Raw genomic sequence first — 20,452 nt, 5'->3', positions numbered from 1 at the left:
CATCAAAGGCTTAAAATGGACAAAACGTATCCTTGGGCCAGAACTGGTTGTTTTTAATGTGTACTTGTTAGAATTTTAAGCTTTTTGCTCCAAATGTAATAAGCTATACCTGGTGCATGTATTTCTGACTCTGCTAGATGCCACTCTGCAGTCAAAGAGGGATGAGGGAAGCTCTGCGAGTCATCACATCCACCGTATTATGTGGATATCTCACGTAATGTGGGATAAGCACAGACTCTTTATCTAACACATGCTGGGCTGTAATGAACCATCCCAGCAAGATCAACAAAGCAAGATCCAAAGTCCAGCAGTACTATTATGCCCCGTGCAAATGCAACACTGCATGATCAGCTACCTATGGAAGAGAGACAACTGCCATATACCTGACTGTGATAACGACAGGTTAAACCTGTTGTATAACAACAACGGGTAACAATGCAGGCCCAGCTCTGGGTGGGTCCCTTCCAACTCAGCATATTCTATAATTCTGTGATTCTATGAACTCCTGGCCCTGCACAGGACACCCCAAAAGTCACACCATGAGCCTGAAAGCATTGTCCAAATGCTTCTGCCAAAACTCTGCCAGGCTTGGTGCTGTGACTGCTGCCTTGGGGAGCCTGTTCCAGTGCCCAACCACCCTCTGAGTAAAAAACCTTTAGTTCCTAATACCCAACCTAAACCTCCCCTGACTCAGCTTCATGCCATTCCTTTGGGTCCTGTCACTGGTCTGAGAGAGAAGAGGTTGGTACTTCTCCCTCCTCTTTCCCTCACAATAAAATTGTAGACTGTGATGAGGTTTCCCCTCAGTCTCCTCCAGGCTGAACAAACCAGATGCCCTCAGCCGCCTCTTAAAAGGCTTCCCCCCAAGGCCCGTCACCAGCCCTGTGGCCCTCTTTTGGACAGTCTCTCAACCTCTGTCTCTTTTTATATTGTGGCACCCAAAACTGCCCCAGCGCTCCAGCTGAGGCCGCTCCAGCTCAGAGCAGAGCAGGACAATCCCCTCCCTTGCCCAGCTGGTGATGCTGTGCCTGATGCACCCCAGGACAGGGTTGGCCCTTCTGGCTCCAGGGCACTGCTGACTCATTGAACTTGATGATTGTTGTGGGTCCCTTCCAAGGCAGGATATGCTCTGATTCCCTCTACAACTACCAGCCAAACTTCTGCAAAGCTGCGTGGAGAGGTGCCCAGTTAGGATTGAGCCCAGCTTTCAGCCACTCCTGCAGACCTGGGGATGCAGCTGCAAACAAAGCTAACAGCAGCAACAAGCATCTGATACTTGCTGCCCATGGCTCTGGCCTAGCTGGTACCTCTAAGAAAGCAGAAGTTTCTGTCTGAAATTATGAAAACCAGGAAACGAACTAGATAAAATTTCTTTCTGTATCTCTACACCCCACTGGGGACAGGGGGACTTTGCTTCCAGTCAACATAGAAGTGAGTTACTTTGCACAGAGATCCCCGAGTCCTAATGCTCTGTAGTTCTTGTGAAGAAATATACTTATAGACAATAAAGACTATGTGCTGGTCATATAGCAATACTTAGTTAGATATTTTTATAAATTCTATTTATTTTTTCATGTTCACATACATTTCATATGGTGGTGAAATATTTTCACTTATTATTCTTTAAAGCTGGAGGCTTTAAGGAATAATAGAAAGTATTGTCTCAAAAAATTGTAATCCTAATTTGTGTTCAGAGAAATTTGTGGTTTGGATTTATTCCTGTAGCTTATAGAAGGCAAGTTCAAAACAGCATTGAAGCTGGAACGTATCTGGGAATATCAAAAAAGTTAGAAGTTGTTCTGCATGAAACTAAGGGAGAAAATGAACAGACTGTCTCTTACATCTGTATCAGGGCTATATTGAAACACACAAAGAAGTTATTTATCCCATTCTAAAAATGCAGAATAAAGCTGTTTCCTTAAGACAAGGAAACAAAACCCTTTGTCACGTCTGTTACTCTCTTTGTATGAACACTTCTATTCTTAGCTGTTCCATTTTACAGTATCATTGTACTACTGTAAAAGAAACATTTCTTTCTATGATAACTGTACAATAGCAAGTCCAGTGTATGTCAGACGAACTCCAGAGGCTGCAGTTCATCAATATTTAAATCTTGTTACCACAAAGAAAACAGCACAGTACTTGTATGCTAAGAAATCTGCAGTAATTTATGGACATACTAATTGCATAAACATCTATGCTGAACATAATTATAGGGCCAATGCAGATGCCCCAGGAACTGTGTAAAAAAATTTGGTATCTCCATGCCTGTTCATGCAGTGACCACAGAGTTAATCTACAGGGCCACTGGCCTTCCTCCATGAGGCCATAAACTCTTTTGCAAGGAAAAGACATACACAGAATTACATCTCACAAGGTTTAATTAATATGGATATTTAGGCCTTGTGCAAGACAGAGATGTTTCTTCCTAGGAAGTGCATTTTTACCTTAGAGAGGAAGTGCAATATTAGCTACTAGCTCTGGGGCTTTTTCCCACGTGAATCCTTCAGTCAATAATGATACCCATGGACATAGACTCCAGTCTGGCAAAGATTCCTACTACCCCCTAATGACCCATAAAGCAATGAGAAGGAAACTGCTGCACGCAATATGACTGACTAGACTGACCATCTGACTCATTTTCCTTCCCACCTGAAACATCACCTGAATAGTATTAATTTCTTCCCTCATTTTAAATAATTCAAGTATGACTAATGGAAAAGTTTAAGAGTTTCTTTGAAAAATTTTGCATTGGTATCTTTCTTCTCTCTACATTGAGCAGTCTTCCCTTTCTTCTTTTCTAAATGCTTTTTGCTTCATGGGAGAAGAAAGCATCTAGCTAGGAGTACAGCCTGACAAAGGGTCAGGGTGAGTTTGAAAAAGCATGCTTGTATATAAACCTATGGTACCATAGCTATCAAATAACCTTGTCTCCCAATAAAATCTTTGTAATGTGGCTAGGTGAGCGAAGCTGACTGAAATGCTTAATCTGGAAAAAGCATCAACCAGAGACATGACAAATTCTTAGATTTTTTAAGGTAAGAAGAGTAAGATGCAGGGGCTGTGTTCTACACTGGATCGTATTTGGATGCAAGGACAGGCAGCATAAATTCTTAATGAAAACAGTATTTCCTTCATAAAGAATGAAGGCAAAATGCAATTTTTTTAAACAGTCTAATCTTGCAGTATTTTTCCAGAGGAAATTTGAATTTTTAATTACGAAATACTTTAATATGACAAGATATAGATGGTAACTGTTCTTTGCTTCACAGACCAGTAGTTTTCATCAAGATTTCGTTACAAGGATTGGTATAATTAGCTTTTTGCAGATAGCCTCATCTTACAGAATAATGATTCACTTGAGAATGAAGTTTCTTCGGTGTCTCTCCTTTTTAAAATTTTTTTGATTGTGAATAAACTTTGGAGTTATATATATTGGAGAGACTAGTTTGCAAATGTAACCTCTCCCAACTCTGAAAGAAGGCAGCGAATACAGAGAAAAAAAATTGAAATCCAGATTTTTTAAAAATATTGTCCTTTATATAAAATTTGTTGTCTTGATTCCATCTCGTAATACTGAATTTTTTATATAGCTTGAATTTATATGTTAGTCAAGTCAGACCTCAAGTTTAAGTGTGAGCTTGTAACAAACAGTTGTCATTAACTGATTCCATCTGACCTACTATTACCTTTCAGGCACCTGGGTCTTGCTGGCAGGTTCAGGGATAATCATTAACTAGCATTTTAGAGAAAGTTTCTTCTTGTGCTCTGTTACATAAGGAGCACTCTTATCAAAGCCACTTTAAATATTCTTCTAGAAGAATGAATACACATACGTAGAGACTAAGTCAAACCCAGGGAAAAGCTCCAAGAGGACATGCTGTGTTTGTGTTACTCAGAGTATATATTAAGACAAGAGTCTCAAAAGTATTAGCGGAAAACTGCATTGAGTCTTGGAGCTAAGAATTTATTTCTCCTCTATCTACAGTCAAAGGGTGCGAAAAAACAGTTATTGTTAAATCTTGTTTGGATGATCTTTGCTTATTTAGAAGAAATAAGCATTTGAAAGTATTTACAGACACAAGTATTTACAAATATTTCTCCAAAGTCTCAGCTAGACTGTTAATTGAAGAAGCAAAATAATTTGGATTACTCTGCTCAATTGTATAATATATTGCTCAGCCTAAGTAACAAAGAGAGATCAATTCAATTAACATAGACACAAAAATCTAATAAAATTGGGTCGTGACACACAACAGTAAATTATACAGAAATTTCCATACATGGAATTGCTTTTCACACAGCTATAAAATTTTTAGCTAAATTCTATTCCAGATGGGTCTAGTAATCTGAAAGGGTTAGTAATTGATATTCAGCTTATTATACATAAAAATTAAGAGGACTTCAAAAAGACAAACTTACCAACTTTTTTTCCCATTCCTTATTTAGATCATCCACATAGGAGAGAACAAAATCAATTCTCCTGACACCATCCCTGAAGAAAATAGAATCTTTGCTTTGATGTCTTTTATCAATCTGTAGAAGATACAGGCATATGAATAAAAAACCAAGTATTGATGTTTCTCTAAAATATAACAGAATGCAAAGAAGTTTCCCCATATTGCCACAATTCTTCAGTTTCTTTACAGCCGAAGATATACTTGGGCAAGTTTTAACAAGGGCTACATCTAGTTTAAATAATTTCAAAATTAACTGCATATGTCTGCAAGCATTACATGTAAGTAACTGGTACAGGAAGTATAAATATATATATATATATGTTAGTGTAGCAAGACTTGTGAATACTTGAAGCAGGTAGCAAAATGTAAATTCCATGCATTTTCCTCTACATAACAAGATTCACTAAATCAACCACCACAGAGACATATTGTCCCAGCAATGACCACATATAAAAACAGCTCGCAAAAATACAGGGGTGATGTTTCAAAACTGAATATTTACTTTCATGGGAAAAAAAAAATACACCTAATAAATCAATGTAACAGGGTAATTTGTATTCAACTGATCTATTAAAGGTCATATTTTAATTTACCAACACGCCAGAATGTCTTAGTAACAACATCCACCCTTTTCACTATGAGGCCACAGTAATTAATGTTAGGCAAATAAAAGACTGTAACCCCACTCTCCTAGGGAAGTTAACTCACATTAGGTAACATTATTTATTATCATATCAATATTCAGCTCTATCAAATCATGTACAAGACATACAGCAAAGTGCTCTCCATAGAAGCTAATATTCTAGTTTAAATGTAACTCTGTGCTGAGGAAGGTTGGTGTTATTTTTTCAACCACACCTATCAGCAGAAGTGTATTTGTATAGGGCTGAATTGGGGTTTTCATTTTATTAGAGTAGGAACAAAACAGAATAATTCAGAGGATTATGTCTCTGTCTTTTCCCTCTCATACCATGCAAGGATGCATGTGTTCCCTGAGAAAGCACATATTTATTTATAGCTGTGAACCTTGCTCCCAGTTAACAAAAGGCATCACACAGTGAAGCATGTTATTACTGCAGCCATCCAAGCCACTTGCAATAGCATTCATCACTGCTTTACCCTGAGACGTCGCTTCAGGAACAGATTATACTTCCTTCCACTCTGCTGGAATAACCAACAAGTAGTTAGGCCCACTGTTTCTCTCCAAGAACCAACTGCTCCAAGCACATACACCCCAACCACAGTGAGCAAGAAATCCATGTCCTTTAAAGCTAGGAAAAGCCTCCAGCCACCAGAAAAACACAAGCGCCCACAAATAATATCACTATCATGTATTTTCCATTAAAGGCAAAGCTGGGCTGGAATCCGTTTGGACAGTAAAAACATGTTTTAAGCTAATGAATCCTATAATACTAATTGCCATCATTTGGATACTCATGCAGATTTTAAAAAGAGCAATAACAAAGTGGTTTTGAGTGTAGAGCAAAGGTACCAAAACACTGGCTCAGGCATAGTGCATGCATGTTTCTGTTATACTCGTGTCGGGTTGGACCCACTGGGACATAAAAAGACAAATGGCAACCATGTAATTCCAGAGCTGACAAAACTACAAGTAATAATATCCACGTAATTCATATGTTTATCTTTAAATAGGCTGAAATTAAATAAAAGTAATTGAAAATCCTATTGTTCCATAGTGTTGCACAACTTTATGCATCTGCATTAGACACACTGGTAACTGCTGAAATCAGATACTTGAAGCAGCCATGCATTACGGAGAATTCCTGTGTTCCTGAAGCTATCCTAGCCCTTTGGGGAGCTACAAAACACTGTTGCAAATTAATGCAGCACAAAACGCTAAAATAAATTACTTCCTGAAAATGCTGCCATCCATTCTTTGCCTTCCCTCTTCAGCAATTCTGTTAAGGTTTTTTGCTGTTTATCTTCTTGAGAAATATTTACGGCAGATCAATCAGACTACTTTGTATGACTGAAATCAGGACAGCTACCTCAGAATGCTTTTGCTTCCAAATGCAGTATGTCATCTTGCATGATTAAAAGGCTCACAAAAATCATGGAATCCAATTGCAGAAAAGAAAATGCCTTTTTCTGTTCTATTTTGTACTTACAGGTTTAGGTCTTTCTTTGCAAATATAATTGTGACTACATGCAAACTGCAACAGTATAGATACTATGTTAATCAAACTAACACAGTGCACAGAACCACACTAACACTTGTATAGAATCAACAGTGTTGTAATTATTCAGCATTACAGTAAGTGAACCCCAAAGTGTATTCTAACAACCTAAAAGGTTAGTAATTGCCCTAAAAAAAACCCACCCCAGCCACTGATTAAAAAAGACAGTGACTTCATAAGCACAGAAATTGTTCTAGTGAACTAAATTCATATACACAAAGAAATAAAACAATAAGCAAAACTTACTTCAAAAAAAGCTCCTGCTGAAGGAGTACCCCAAATTGTTTGGATTGAATAGTTATAATTAGATTATTCAATACAATTGAAGAAATATTTTATCTTTATTGCCATCAAAATTTGGTCATTTTCTAAGATGTATCAGAATCCTCAGTAATTAAAGGTCTGACTATCAATTTAAGAAGATGCAGTAGTCATTGTCAGATCTGCTTTTAGAAGGGGAATACTTATCAGTTCCTTGTCCTTCTGTACATAGGATTACTCATTACGGCTAGTGACAGGCCAGCTTACTAAACCCATAAATTATTCCATTTTGCTGCATTTGGATTTCCCAAGGAGAACAAGATCAGTCTTGCATATGCACAGAGTTTTGTGCATACATGCACACCTACAAGTTTAACATATATAAAAAGTTTGTAATTTGCATTGATTCTATCAGTGAATCTTTAAACATTGCAGATTTGTACATCTTATTTCTTAACAGTTCTTTCCAGAACTGCATGAATGCAGTTAATGATCTTGGACAACCTGCAGTTATCAAATGACACTACACCCAATCACAGAAAATATTCTGAACTGTGTTCCTCCTGCAATACAAGTAACCAAATTAAAACTTCCCAACACAGAACAGATAGCAAGCTGAAGCTTTTTAGTAATTAAGTTACACCCAAAGAGGAACTACAGAAGAGATGGGGCCCTGAGGCGTATGGTGAAAACTCAAGAAGCAACAACCACAAGTCACAACAGGAGAAATTCCTACTGGATGTGAGGCTGTGGTTGAGAGGGAATGGGTACAACAGATTGCCCAGAGTGACTGCATAATCTCCATCCTCAGAGATCACATAGCCTAACTAAACTAGGCCAGGACTGTGCAATCTAACCTAAGTTTGAAGCCAGCCTTGCCTTGAGTAGGAGGTTGGCCATCCAGAGATCCCTTCCAACGCAAGTTCACTGGAGGATTCTATGAAATGTTACTGCAAACATTCAGCATTTACCAGGGCTTTCAAAAAGTTGAATAAATCCATCAACTACAAAGCAAGTTTACAAAAACCACCTGTTCAAAAAACAAATACTACCTTCTAATAGCTTTCCAGCCTCAATAGTCTAGTCATCTCTCTAAAAACTCAGTGACCTCACCGCTTGCGGACAGATGTGCTAATTGAGTGCTGTAATGGTCTATCATGAAGAGACAAATTTTCTTTTCATGTGGCTATGTAAGTGCAAACTTACCGGATTTATATGGTACTATATCAATAGTTATAGTTATCCTATATTTGATGATTTTTGTCTAGACAACCTGCAGAGGCTGGGGTACTAGACCATGTCCAACCAAACAACCCTCCGAGTACCCAGACTTGCAATCCTCACCTCAGACACAATCCAAAGCCCTGCAGCAGGAAAACCTGACTTAACAAGACAGGTGACAGGGGAGACCAAGATGTCAGTAAGGAAACAAGCACAGCTCAAGATGAAGTAAGGCTGTAAGAGCTCATGGTTCTGCCCAGACTGGTTTGGGCTCAGTGTGTAAATGCTGGCTGGCAGACCCACACAACACTCAGATCCACCAGGACTTGCCAGCACTGCTGAATGCCTGCTGAGGAGTCCTTGGCTGCCCCGCTCCACAGGTGCCTCTGAGACACTTTGCCAGGGCCAAGGCAAACAGTCGGACACGGTGAGCTGGAGAGAGAGAAGCAGCTGCTGGAAGTGGCAGCAAGCACTAACGCTGGCACAGAGAGTGCTTCAGAGAAACGACTGCGGGCTGAAGCTGAGCCACGGGCACTGTGCTGAATGTCACTGTGGCTTCACTTGCCCACCCTGGCACACCAACAGTGGGCCTTGGGCAGTGTGGGCAGCTACTCCTTGATGGGTTAGTGGTATCACAGTACCCAAAAAACAAATATGTTTTGCAGATTATACCTGAATTATTTAATCCCATAGGTTTTTATGGAACTCTGAGGGATTTCTATTTCTGGTTATCCACCCAACAGGAAATGGGTCTTTACAGGTCACTTAGCACAGCTCTCACCTTGTAGGCATGGAGCTTCCTCCAAATACACTCTGCTACTAAATATCCCAGCCCTCTCTATGTCCATGCTTCAAAGACAGGGAAACTTGTCCTAGAGCAGTATTTTTCAGATTATTATTCAGTCAGAAAACTGCAAGTTCCTTAGGGCCTATGTTCAGAAACACCCTTCCCAAATTCAATGCCTCAGACCTCAAGGTTTCCCAAAGTTTCCCTGGGACTGCAGGTTCAGACCTGAGCACCCTTCCCCTTCTGCTTTTGTATCTTGTATCTTTTTTGTGGGAAGGTGGTTCAGAGCAGCATTTTCAGTAACAAAGCAGTAACCAATACCAATTGGAGATGGAGAAACCCATTAGCTTCATTAGTTACAGCACAGGGAAGCAACTCCAGCTGTGACTAACAGGAAAGATGAGAGGTTACATTAATACCATGGAATGGTTTTTATGATCCCCATCAGCATACCAAGGAATTACATTCTCACAGTCCTACATTACCAGGCAAAAACATACCTGAAATTACAACATTACATTGATTTGTAACATTAAATTGATTTGAAACATTTGTCTGGCTTACAAGATACAGTCTACAAAGAAAATATTTATTTTATTAACTGCACACCTTTGATAATCACACAGGCAAGTTAGATTTAAAACAGACAGTCTAAAAACCCCAAAGAACTACATTAAAAAGCAACCAGGTAATTTATGTATTAGCAATCCGTGGCACAAAAAACTTTCAGAATACAGGAATGGACAAAAATGTAAGTTTTGAAAGCTGAATCAAAATACAAGAAAAGCATCCATAGCTGAAAGGGTAGGAAACATTCAATGGCTTAAAAACAAAGTCATCGCCTTCACTTAGATCCCCAGTTTGCATGGAATATTTCTATACTCCTCCTTTTCACTGACTTAAAACATGCTGCAGGAAAAACACATGGATTTAAGTGCTGCTATGCTAAATATGAATATATATATTTATACATATATATGAACTTAAATGTTACTTTATAAATACATATCTAAATGATATAAATGTATTTCCAAAAGTAAAATGTTCCTGGAAATACATTTACAGAACATACAAAAATAAACAGGTACTCTCCTGAAAATCAAAATGGCAAATTTCTGGTTTACACACTCAGTTTCCATTTTACCAGAGTCCCTTTCCATGAAGTTCTCATCATTATTCTTCCTTAAAGGAATCCATGCAACTGAAGAGCTTACTCAATTTAAAGACATGTATTAACAACACTCTTAACACCACCCATCCCAGTTTCCAGTTATACTTCATGCAGGCTGTAAGGTTGCATACAGAACTGTAACCTTTCCCATTCAAAGAAACACAAAATCCCATGTATTTCTTGTAGCTAAAACTTGCAAGCTGCTTTTTTCGCCTTCACTGATGTTTCAATTTTGAACCACATTAAAATCTGAAAGCTTGAAAACATGCATTTCAAAGCAGTTTAAGACACCAAGATACTTGCACTGAAATATAAATGCACATAAAAAGCCTCTCTGGATAAAAGAATATATTAGACAAGAACATAACAAAGAAAAATAAAAAGTAAGCTAGGAGAGCGTACATGTTAATGGAAGACACCAGAGCCCAAAGTAAGCAAGCAGACAAGTTTTAATACACCTCAGCATGTACTTTTTCAGTTATTTTAAATGACTTTTTATACTTTTTCTCCATAAACCAATAATGATTATTTGAAGTTTTCTGATACATTTGAGAATTTATACAGTTATCTTGTCTGTGAATTTCAGTAAGTGGCTATTCTGAGCCTTTCCTTATTATTTACTACAATAAAAAAAAAAGAGGCAACATATTTCAAATTATGTCAGTGTTTGTTTCTTGCTCTTTAAAACATTTTAGAGTATCATGCTGACTCACAGAGCCCTCAGGCCATCATGATAAAAAGGAATCCCACATTTGTTAATAACACCAGAGTCAGAATACACCCTATATCCCATCAAACCAAAACAATGATAAAAAAGCAAACTTTCCAGTTTTCTCCACCAATCTTAACTTTTCAATTTTGTCTATTATTCTTTTGATTTGCTTCAATTTATCTTTTAAGTCATCACCAGGAATAAATGCAAAACCGCATTCATTTTTATAAGCTAGTAAAAATTGGTTTTAGAAGGATGGCATCCTTGAAACTGGAAAATTTTCTGGTGAGGGACATTTTGGCATACTGTAATAGAAGACGCCACACAAATTCATGCAAGGAAGCATGAATACTTCTTACTGCTTACCACTTGATGTTCAGGGATGAGTAAAGTAGTCTCAGTGCTGTTTAGGCCCTGCCAGTGGCATCACGGGAAAAACATAATGTTGTTAGCGATGATGCAAAGGAGGCTTTAAAATTAAAGGCTAATTCAGAAGAAAGAGTGTAGCTCCTGGTTTAAGTTGCTGAAAAGCTCTTCTGAGTGATAGATGGATTTTCAATCGAGACAAGTCAAGAGTTTAAACCAACCTCTACTTCCTCAGACAAGCCTGGTCTCTAGCCTACAGGACCAACTTTTACATGATCCATACTGATTTTTAAGCATTAATAATTACAATTTTTGGTAAGAGTTAAACAGTATTTCTCATAATTTCCATTAGAAAAAATACAGTCTCAACAAGTTGGTACAGATTACTGTTTATAAACTGATGAAGAACAACTGTTAATAGTATTCTCATTTATTTTGATAGCAAAGAGAGAAAATGTACACAGCATAGATGGCTGTGCTTGCATTTGGAACAAATGTGCTGCCCCTTACTTGGCTATTTTTTAAATACAAACTCAAATTATACAGTGGACACTGAACAAAAACAAATGCAAGCAGACAAATCCTTAATCTCACAGCGCAGACAAGGTAAATTGGTACCAGTAATTGCAGTTATGCCTAATGAGACTAGTGAGGGTTTCCCAGCTTCTGACCCACACCCAGTGGGGCCCTACCCTGATTTTAATTGTACAAGATCTGGGTGCTCACTGTTTTCCTGTGTTGGTGTGGAGGCTGCTGCAACATCCTCAGGCCACACTCCACACAGAATGGCAGAGCACAGCCATCCTACACACATGGCCATCACCTCTCTGGGGTCCTGGCCCACCACCGCGGCCTCGCAGAGGCGATGGGTTTTGAGATCAGGTGCTGCTATTGGAACGAACAATGGTTTACAATACCTCAGCAGTTTCTCAAGATCTAACTCCGTTAGTCGATAACTTATCACACTTCTGTTTTGTTTTGCTTTTGTGTACTTTGACCACAAACCACAGACAGAATTAAACAATGGAACCAAACAGTGCAAGTCCATTATGAAAACGCAATAGTTCTCTGTGGAATTAAATTAACTTTCAATAGAAGTAGAATACTAACACATTTTATTATTGTAGTATCATTTACTGGTTTAGAGTTGTAAAGTTTCAGAAAGTTTATTACCCTAAATCCAATTTTCATAAAGTACTGTTTATTATTTTTTAAATAATATTTTTCACTTTTAATACAACTTTTCTTGAGAGAAACCACTGAGGTCCATTCCTGTCCTGGTTACACATCAAGTAATACATACACACATCTTTACATTCTTTCTTAATGATGCCATTTCTGGGTATTTGCTTATCTAAGTAAGCCAAAAATGTCCTTTCCAGAATGCAATAAAATAAACAGAAAGATCAATCTGGCTTTTGGCAAGGAATCTCCCTGAGAGACACTGCAAATATAAATAGCTGCACTGTGCTCTTACCGTAAGACAGTCTGGACTGGGTTTAGAAGTTAATCCTCCTGTCACTGATGCTACTGGAAAAACTTGCACTTTTAGTAGAGAACTAAGGGCTGAGATGCTTGAGTGGAAAGTTTTTCTCCAATTATACACTGTAAATACTTGCCATGTAAACTACTGTACAAACTGAACATCGATGAAAGCACAGCCTTGCTTTTCAATGCTGCCCTGTGGCTCCTGACCTGTCCATGGCACACATTCCCCCCATCCACGCTGGTACCCTTCCATCTGCTTTTATCCAGCCTCTCCATCCCGTACTCCTCCCATTCACTGCTCACCAGCTCCTCCATGGTTAGATGCAAATACAGGCTTTAGCCACCCACTGCTCCTCACTGCTCACACTGCCTCACTCAGAGACAAAATTTTAATACATTTAGTGAAACACTAAGCTGTGAGGTGAAGACAAACAGCTGGCAGAGGCCTTTGCACGTTCCTATGCATTCTGTGAAATGCTTTCCTGCTGGCCATAGGATCTTACCCTGCTCAGAATAACTGTCAGAAATGAATTAGCTCAAGTCATTAGGATTAACTATTTTTAAACTGGTGCTCGTACCTTCTCCTGCACATTTCAAGTACTCTGATAGAAACACACCGCTTTTTTCATTATATGCCAGAGCCTGTGTACAGCACAAAGGGGTTCCAGTGTTGGTAACATGTGACATGCAAAACAAGAATCAACTGAAATAATCCAACTTTGTTGAGATGAAAACAGAGAAGGCTGGCAGTTGTGGCAGCAGTGTTGGGCTGGTCCCTCTTACTCTGGAATCCACTCTCTTAAGTCTTTAATGCACTCTGGCTCTCCCAAAATAGCCCTCAGGTGTTTTTGTTAGACTTGGAAGAAGTCTTTCTGTACTTCTTTCTAGATTTTGAAACCAATTTGGTCCATCTTTGCAATACTAATAATGGCATTTTATGTTTCTCTGTTTGAAGATCCACCAGTCTGAACTGAAAAACTAACAAGCATGAACAGTAATGCACATTATGATGGTGTTTCTTCAGAAAAAAAATCCTACCAATTAATTTAGAACACCTGCAGCACCTGCTGCTCTGAAAAAAGACAATAATCTATCAGTCAAGCCCTAATAGTGGTAAAATGCACTGCTTTAATAAATTTGATGGAGCTCTGCCAATTTACTTCTGCTAATCTGGCTTAAATAAAGACAGCTTGTTCTCAGATTCTCTTATGATCAAGTTACATTATGGAAAATCTGGATTAACAGGAATTTTTAGTAAGCATTTCACTGGTGTGAAATGAACAGAAAGGTAAAAATTTAACATATAACTGTGCAAAATCAATTCCTACCTTCTTACAGGTAGAATAGGGCACAGTTCCTGCAGTCTTACTCAGAGAGTAGTGCAGTCACCTGCCTTTTATGAGGCAGATCCCACATGCACACCAAGAAAGCATTTTAAATTACTTTGTACTTCTTAACTGGAATAACAAATAGTCCTCTGTGTAGATGGACCTCTACAGATGTTGATAAACTACAAACCGATGATTCGATTTTGCACAAAAGCTGTACTAATTTTACATTTATCCCATTTGAATGGCCTGAACTTTTACTATTAGAAAATGTAATACAAATTCAATTTTTTAACCTTTCTTCCAATCTTGAATTAATGGAGTGATCTTCTTTCCTCTTAGGCACAGGAACTCTATTTTGTCAATGTGTTTCATCTTCATTTACTCAGTAACCTGAACAACTAATTACAATCCCTGAGCAGACACACCATTGTATATTCTCCTTGTGCTCTCTCTGCACAAATAGAAAGCATAGAGGAAAACAAATTCTCAGGTTTTATTTCATTCATTTTTCCAATTTGCTTGAAAGGTCTTTCAGAGGCATTTATGTATTTCTTAGAACAAGAACTCCATAAAGACTGATTCAGGTAGATTCTATGCAGGGATTCACTTAAGACAGTCGCCCATCCCTCATAGAAGTGGCTGTCCGTGTATTACTGGTTTAACAAGGACATAATCTGAAGTAGTCCCCATTGCAACACTTATTTGAAAATATCCCTATTATATCCTTTTTTTTCCCCCTTCTCCAGTCTGCTGTTTGGGGAAAATATCTCCTTGCCTCCCTGCATGACAAAGCATCTAGAAATGATTTATGCTGTAAGTCCTGGACTATGAAAAGCTGATGAAGTCCAAGTGATCTTATTTCTTTTGTCCCTATGGGAGATTAAAGAACAAGAAAAATAAGGAGACTCAAGAAGAAGTAGTTTTAAAAAACCAGAAAAACATCCAGAGTGAAATAGGCAAGAATGCAAAATCGAGAAGGACCAAATGTACCACTCATTGGTGCTCCAATGCTTTTTGAGCCCTGGACTTCATCCAACTTTTGTATATAAGCTGGCAGGCTTCACTACAGATCGTTCTTCACTTCTGTTTTACATGCATCATTCCTTTCATCCAAATCACATACTCCTTTGCAGATTACAAAAGAAAGGAAAAAAAACAAACAAAAAAAAAACCAAACCCAACCACTGAATTATGGATGGGTAATGTTTCTTCTCTCCATATTATATCTAGATTTATTTTTTCCCTCCTCTGTTGCTAAATCAACAGTAAGGCCTTAGCTTTTTTTCTGTGCTGCTGAACAGAAGCATACTGCTGCTGGATGTTATGTTTTTCCTCTTCCAAAAGAAAAGACAGCCTGAGCATAATGAAGTAGTGGCTTGAATGTAAGTTCATTTAACTCTTTCCCAATGTTTTTTTCAATAATTCCATTTCTGTTTTAAAATTATTTAATTTAAATTGGTTTAGGAATTCCAAATGTTCATATTTTTTAACTGCAGAAACATTGTTAAGTGACAAGAACATTACCAACCTATCACAGAGGTAATAGAGAAATGTGCTACCTGTCAAAACAACAACAAAGCGCATTGACCTGAGCTCAGAAGGGCATTGGTGAAAGGAGGAGAAACCATGCTGGGATAGAAGACCCTGCTGAATTCCTACAGGAATGCATCAAAGATGTTAAAGGCAACCTAGCAAAGAACTGAAGGAAAATAAATTCTTCCAGTTTATACAGAAGACAACTGAAGCTGTGATAACACATGAAGACAAAAGATTAGCATTATATATAAAAAAATCCCATAAATATTAGGGGCTATCTTACTATTGCAATTAATTAATAGAAAAACTTTAAAATATAGACTTAACCTGAATTCTAGGACATTAATCATCAAGAACTAAGCCTGTCATGGCTGTTAAGAGTGTGAAACTGGGCAAGAAGATTACGAATAACTCTGTAACTTTCTGTCTGGCTAATGCACAGAAAGCACAAATCAGATAAATGACAATGTGTTAGGGTTCATTGGGTAAGATAGGGCAAAGCACAGAAAAGTACTAACTTAAATGTAAGCAAACATCAGATAACCAGCTGATCTGCAGAAACAAACTAAGGCCAAACAAGCTGTCTCAGAGGGAGCAATGAAAACAACAAAACAAAACCCCCAAGTTATCAACTACTTACTGATACTGCTAATATGACAATACTTTGTGATATTTAGTAACAAAGTATGAAGAAAAATAATTATGTAAGGAAACATGTAAGTAGAAAACAAGAGAAAATGCTGCATGAAGTTACCAAGGAGAAATTTTTGAGAGGATAACCAGACATATTTTTCCCAAACATGAATGTGCTGAAGGATCAAAGCCTCCTACTTTCCCACCCCATCATGAATCTTTCATCCTTCAAGCAAGGTCCAAATCCCATGTCTCTACATATATGACACATGTTGCACTCTTTCTCCCATGTTTCCTGCCTTTTCATACATCTTAAGTCATGAAGTGACTTCTTCCAAGTTTTGGTGAAATAGGTAATCTCCATCCACTGAGAGACACAAGTAAAGTAGCTCAGAATCAGCTTATTACAGTATGATACCCTTTGTTCAGTGAAGCATTTGATATGGCTGTTCACTGAAAATTTTCCTGGAAAAAAAAGATGATTACAACTCCTACAACAGATTCAGAAGGGAATAGGGTGAACATATGAATAAGTTTTAAAATGGAACAGGTAAATTTATGATGGGATGATATGGCTGCATGCTCTAAGAAGACAAAGACCTGTGTAATCTAGGAAGTCCTTCTGAGTTCTGTCTCTGTGTGATCATCTCCAGCTTTGGCCATTATAGGACATTGAGAACATGTTTTACTTTTAAGAAGCTCAGCAGAACAGCTGCAGTTTTTCAACACTCAATTCAACAGACATCATTTCTGATCAGTGCTCATGGCCAGTATAAGACTCTATTTTGACAGAAGAGCTGTTTCTTTTCCTATCTTAAACTTCCTATCTTCCTCTAAGTGTGTAACAACAGTAAAGAAATCAGACAATAGGAATGAAAATAAAATACCATTGTAAAGATCACATATTTTCAGTATTCGTTTTGAAACAGTTTCTCAACTGAATACTGGCCACACCCTGTTACCTCTTCAAGGCATTGTGTACTGTACATATTAAGCAATGAGGTACTGTGAAAAAATTTATAGCTGATGATGCTTTTCATATTGCACATGATGAGGTACTCTAGTAACTCAAATCTTCATTTGCTTTCTCATGAATCTTGCTGCACTCTCACAAGGTTCCCAGAGCAGTGGATCTCCAGTGTGCCTTGATTTCCCCAGCAAGCCAGCAATATGATACGCAGCACAAAACAAAGTGTTTGGTTGGTGCAGAAACAGTATGTTTTTCCAATTGTCAAAACACATAAAGATCATGTGATTCTCATTTCAAGACTGATACAGAAAACACCATTAAGTTCATAGTGTTTTCTACCACTACTGTGTTGTACCACTAGCACTAGTTAGTCACTCAGTGAGTGTCATGTCATATTCATGGTTTTTCTCTTTCAAAACAATACAGGAAGAAAACTTTTACATGGATAAAAATGAGGTATAAGACTATCTAAAAAGAAATACTAGTTTTGAAAATTAATTGTCTTTTTCACAACAACCATTCTTATTCCTTCCTACCAAGTAGTACATTAACTAACACGATTTGTACTGTACCTTACCTCAGAGCTGCTTGGGATTTCTGATCCTGCAGTTGAAATAGTTTCACTTAAAGGTCCATTGCACTCTTCCCCTAAGGAACATTGAGAAGGAGATTCACATAAATACATTCCTTTTTTAAAAATATTGTTGTATCTGAAAATGATGTGGACCTTGAAGGCATGGAACTATGAACAAACAAAAGATGGAAAATAACATTCATAATACATAAAATCTTCAAGAATTTTTCTCTGGAGGGGAAAAAATGCTGCAAGACACAATATACTCAGTCTGTACTACCTTGGTGTAACCTTGCATTCACAGAAATATATTTTCAACTGTGACAGAAAAAAAGTCTGTTGTCATCACGTATCTTTTTTGTCTCACATATCTGCTAGGTCTAAGAGGGTCTCACACCCAGAGCTTTGCTGCCTCAGTTATGGAAGTTCAATTACCTATGGTGTTTGCTAGAAATCAAATTAGGGTGTGGTTTCTTGCTAAGGGGTCAGTGGTGCAAAACCTCAAGATTACAAATGCCCACATAATGGAGATATGACAACAGGATCAAGAACAGTAATATGAACTTAATTACTAAGCTGCTTCTTTAAAAACAAACAAACAAAACCTAAAAAAACCTAGCTCCAAAACAACAACAACGATAAAACAAACTAAACAAAAAGCCCTGCCTTCATTTTAACAATAGTAGTGAACTCCAACATGACTTGCCCACAAATAAAGTATTCCACCAAAGACACTGTTACTGAATTGTTAATGCTAGAAGGAAAAACCTATTTAGTACCTTCATAATCTTAAACTGGATCGAGACACTGGCTGGGTTTGTGCCTCTGAACTTACACTGTCACCATTTTCCTTTGGAGAACAACTCTGAGCCCATAAGCTAGGCTCCTGCTCCAGTAAGTTTTTGTAAACAACCATCTCTCTGCTGATTAGGCAGATCAGTCTCTTAAATCAGGCATCTAAATCACTCCACCACCAATGGAAAAGGATAAGCAGTTTTGAAAACAGCTGATCAAAATCTAGACCATGCACCTAAAAATAGTGTCTCTTTCTTTCAGAAAAGAGGATACATCTTACTTCTTTCTCCATTAAGGAAGCGTTGCTGAGTATAGCTCAGACTGGACAGACTTACACTGGACCACTGTCAAGACAGCTACAGTTAGACTATTTCTGCCAATAAAACAAGCCTACTTTTCTTTTTGTAATCTGCAAATATTTGACATCAAAATTGCATCCAGGCAGGATATAAACTGGTTCTTCAAAAATATATAATAACCTACTTAAGCACAGCTTGAGAGCATTTAATTTCCTACAATTTTCTTTTTCTTTCTAAGTTCACTTACAGAAAATAGTCTGTAATTTATAACCATACATGTGATGAGAAACCAGGCAATGGTATGTAAAATATAACAAATAAGTTTCAAAATGACAAGACACTTAACATTGTTGCATGCTATTCTGCTAAAGCAAACTATACTTGGAAAATCTGTATTAGTAGATACAATCTGAACATCAGGATAAAGAATGGGAGCATCCCCACCACGCTCTGCTACCTGTGCTGCCTAAAGCCCTGGGAGGCAGGTGGCTACTGCAGACTTAGCCAACGGTACGAGCCCAGGGCCCAGGAGCAGAAAGCCCAAACATTTTGTCACACAACTCTCCAGTTCCAGGCCAGGAACAGTCTGACACCTTGTCCCTGCAGCAGGAACCTTCAATTTTCTGTGCTGCTGAGGGAACCCGAACTGATTCAATCGCCTGTAACAGCCTTTGTGTGGGGTTTTTTCTGGATTTTATCCTCTCTGTAGTTGTGAAAGTCTAACCTCAGAGCAAATATAATTCAGAGTTCCACATTTTAAATGCTTTCTCAGTACCATAGCTGATTACATATGCAACTTCTGGAAGGAAATCCTCTTGGTATCTCTGTTCCACTTAAATAAACCTGAATAACCCTAGAGCAGCACACAAGAAGGTAAAAAGAGAACATAAACGCTAAACATACATTAACTGAGAAGTACAACATACTTAGTACGTTCACTCCTTATAAAACACGTAATCAGATTCCTGAACATGAGCAGCACAAGCAACACACCCAAATCATGTAGGAAGGTGCAAAGAGGCCCCCATCCCAGAACTGCACCAAGCACCAGCAATGGAAATGCCCAGTTAAATCTTAACCAGGAGAGCTGCCAACAGATAGCCAACAATTGACTTGCAAATCACATTGCAAAAGGCTCATATGTGGTACCAATGACTCACAATTAACCGAAGTCTGATTTCCAAAAGGCTCCCAGCAGAAAAAAAAAAAGGGATAGAGGACACAGACAAAAGGGAGGAGGTAAAACACTGGTTAGTACGATACCTTCTGACTGTGATGGCTTGAACTTGGTGAGAATCGCAATGTCATCTTTAAAAGGAAAAAACACTTCAGTAAGAACCAGAAGTAAAATTCACATTAACATGAACCCATTTCATAATTCTCCTCTATCCTTTACAATACAGCCACCATATAAAACAGAAGAATAAGCCCTGGACACCAGACACTGTGACCTAGATAGAAAGCATGGTGCAGGCTCCTCTGGGAACACCAACATTCACCTTTTTGTCCAGGCACCTTATTCAGCAACACAAACAAGGATTCCACTTTTCCTTATCAGCAGCAGGGAGGACCATCATAGTTTCCACTAGCCAAGAAAACTCTAAAATTCTAAAAAAATTTAAAATTCTTCATTAAATTACTGCTTCATTT

General features: G+C 38.1%; 1 protein-coding gene across 9 annotated transcripts in view; it reads right to left on the bottom strand.

The window, feature by feature from the left end:
• Positions 1-20,452, bottom strand: part of ANO5 (anoctamin 5) — a 55,567-nt gene that overhangs the window by 25,500 nt on the left and 9,615 nt on the right. Inside the window, exons 2-6 of one of the 9 annotated variants that reach the window (XM_069016460.1) lie at positions 20,066-20,110; positions 17,712-17,782; positions 11,177-11,224; positions 5,580-5,624; positions 4,423-4,536 (exon numbers count right to left, since the gene is read on the bottom strand). In XM_069016460.1, the coding sequence (XP_068872561.1) occupies positions 4,423-4,536; positions 5,580-5,624; positions 11,177-11,224; positions 17,712-17,782; positions 20,066-20,110 (323 nt within the window). The remainder of the gene's footprint in view (positions 1-4,422; positions 4,537-5,579; positions 5,625-11,176; positions 11,225-17,711; positions 17,783-20,065; positions 20,111-20,452) is intronic. The other 8 variants (XM_069016463.1, XM_069016464.1, XM_069016465.1 and 5 more) reach the window with 8 other exon arrangements.

Source organism: Aphelocoma coerulescens, chromosome 5 (assembly GCF_041296385.1).
Source record: "Aphelocoma coerulescens isolate FSJ_1873_10779 chromosome 5, UR_Acoe_1.0, whole genome shotgun sequence".
Taxonomy (NCBI): Eukaryota; Metazoa; Chordata; class Aves; order Passeriformes; family Corvidae; genus Aphelocoma; species Aphelocoma coerulescens.
Note: the sequence above shows the minus strand (reverse complement) of the source record. Positions and strands in the feature narration are given on the sequence as shown.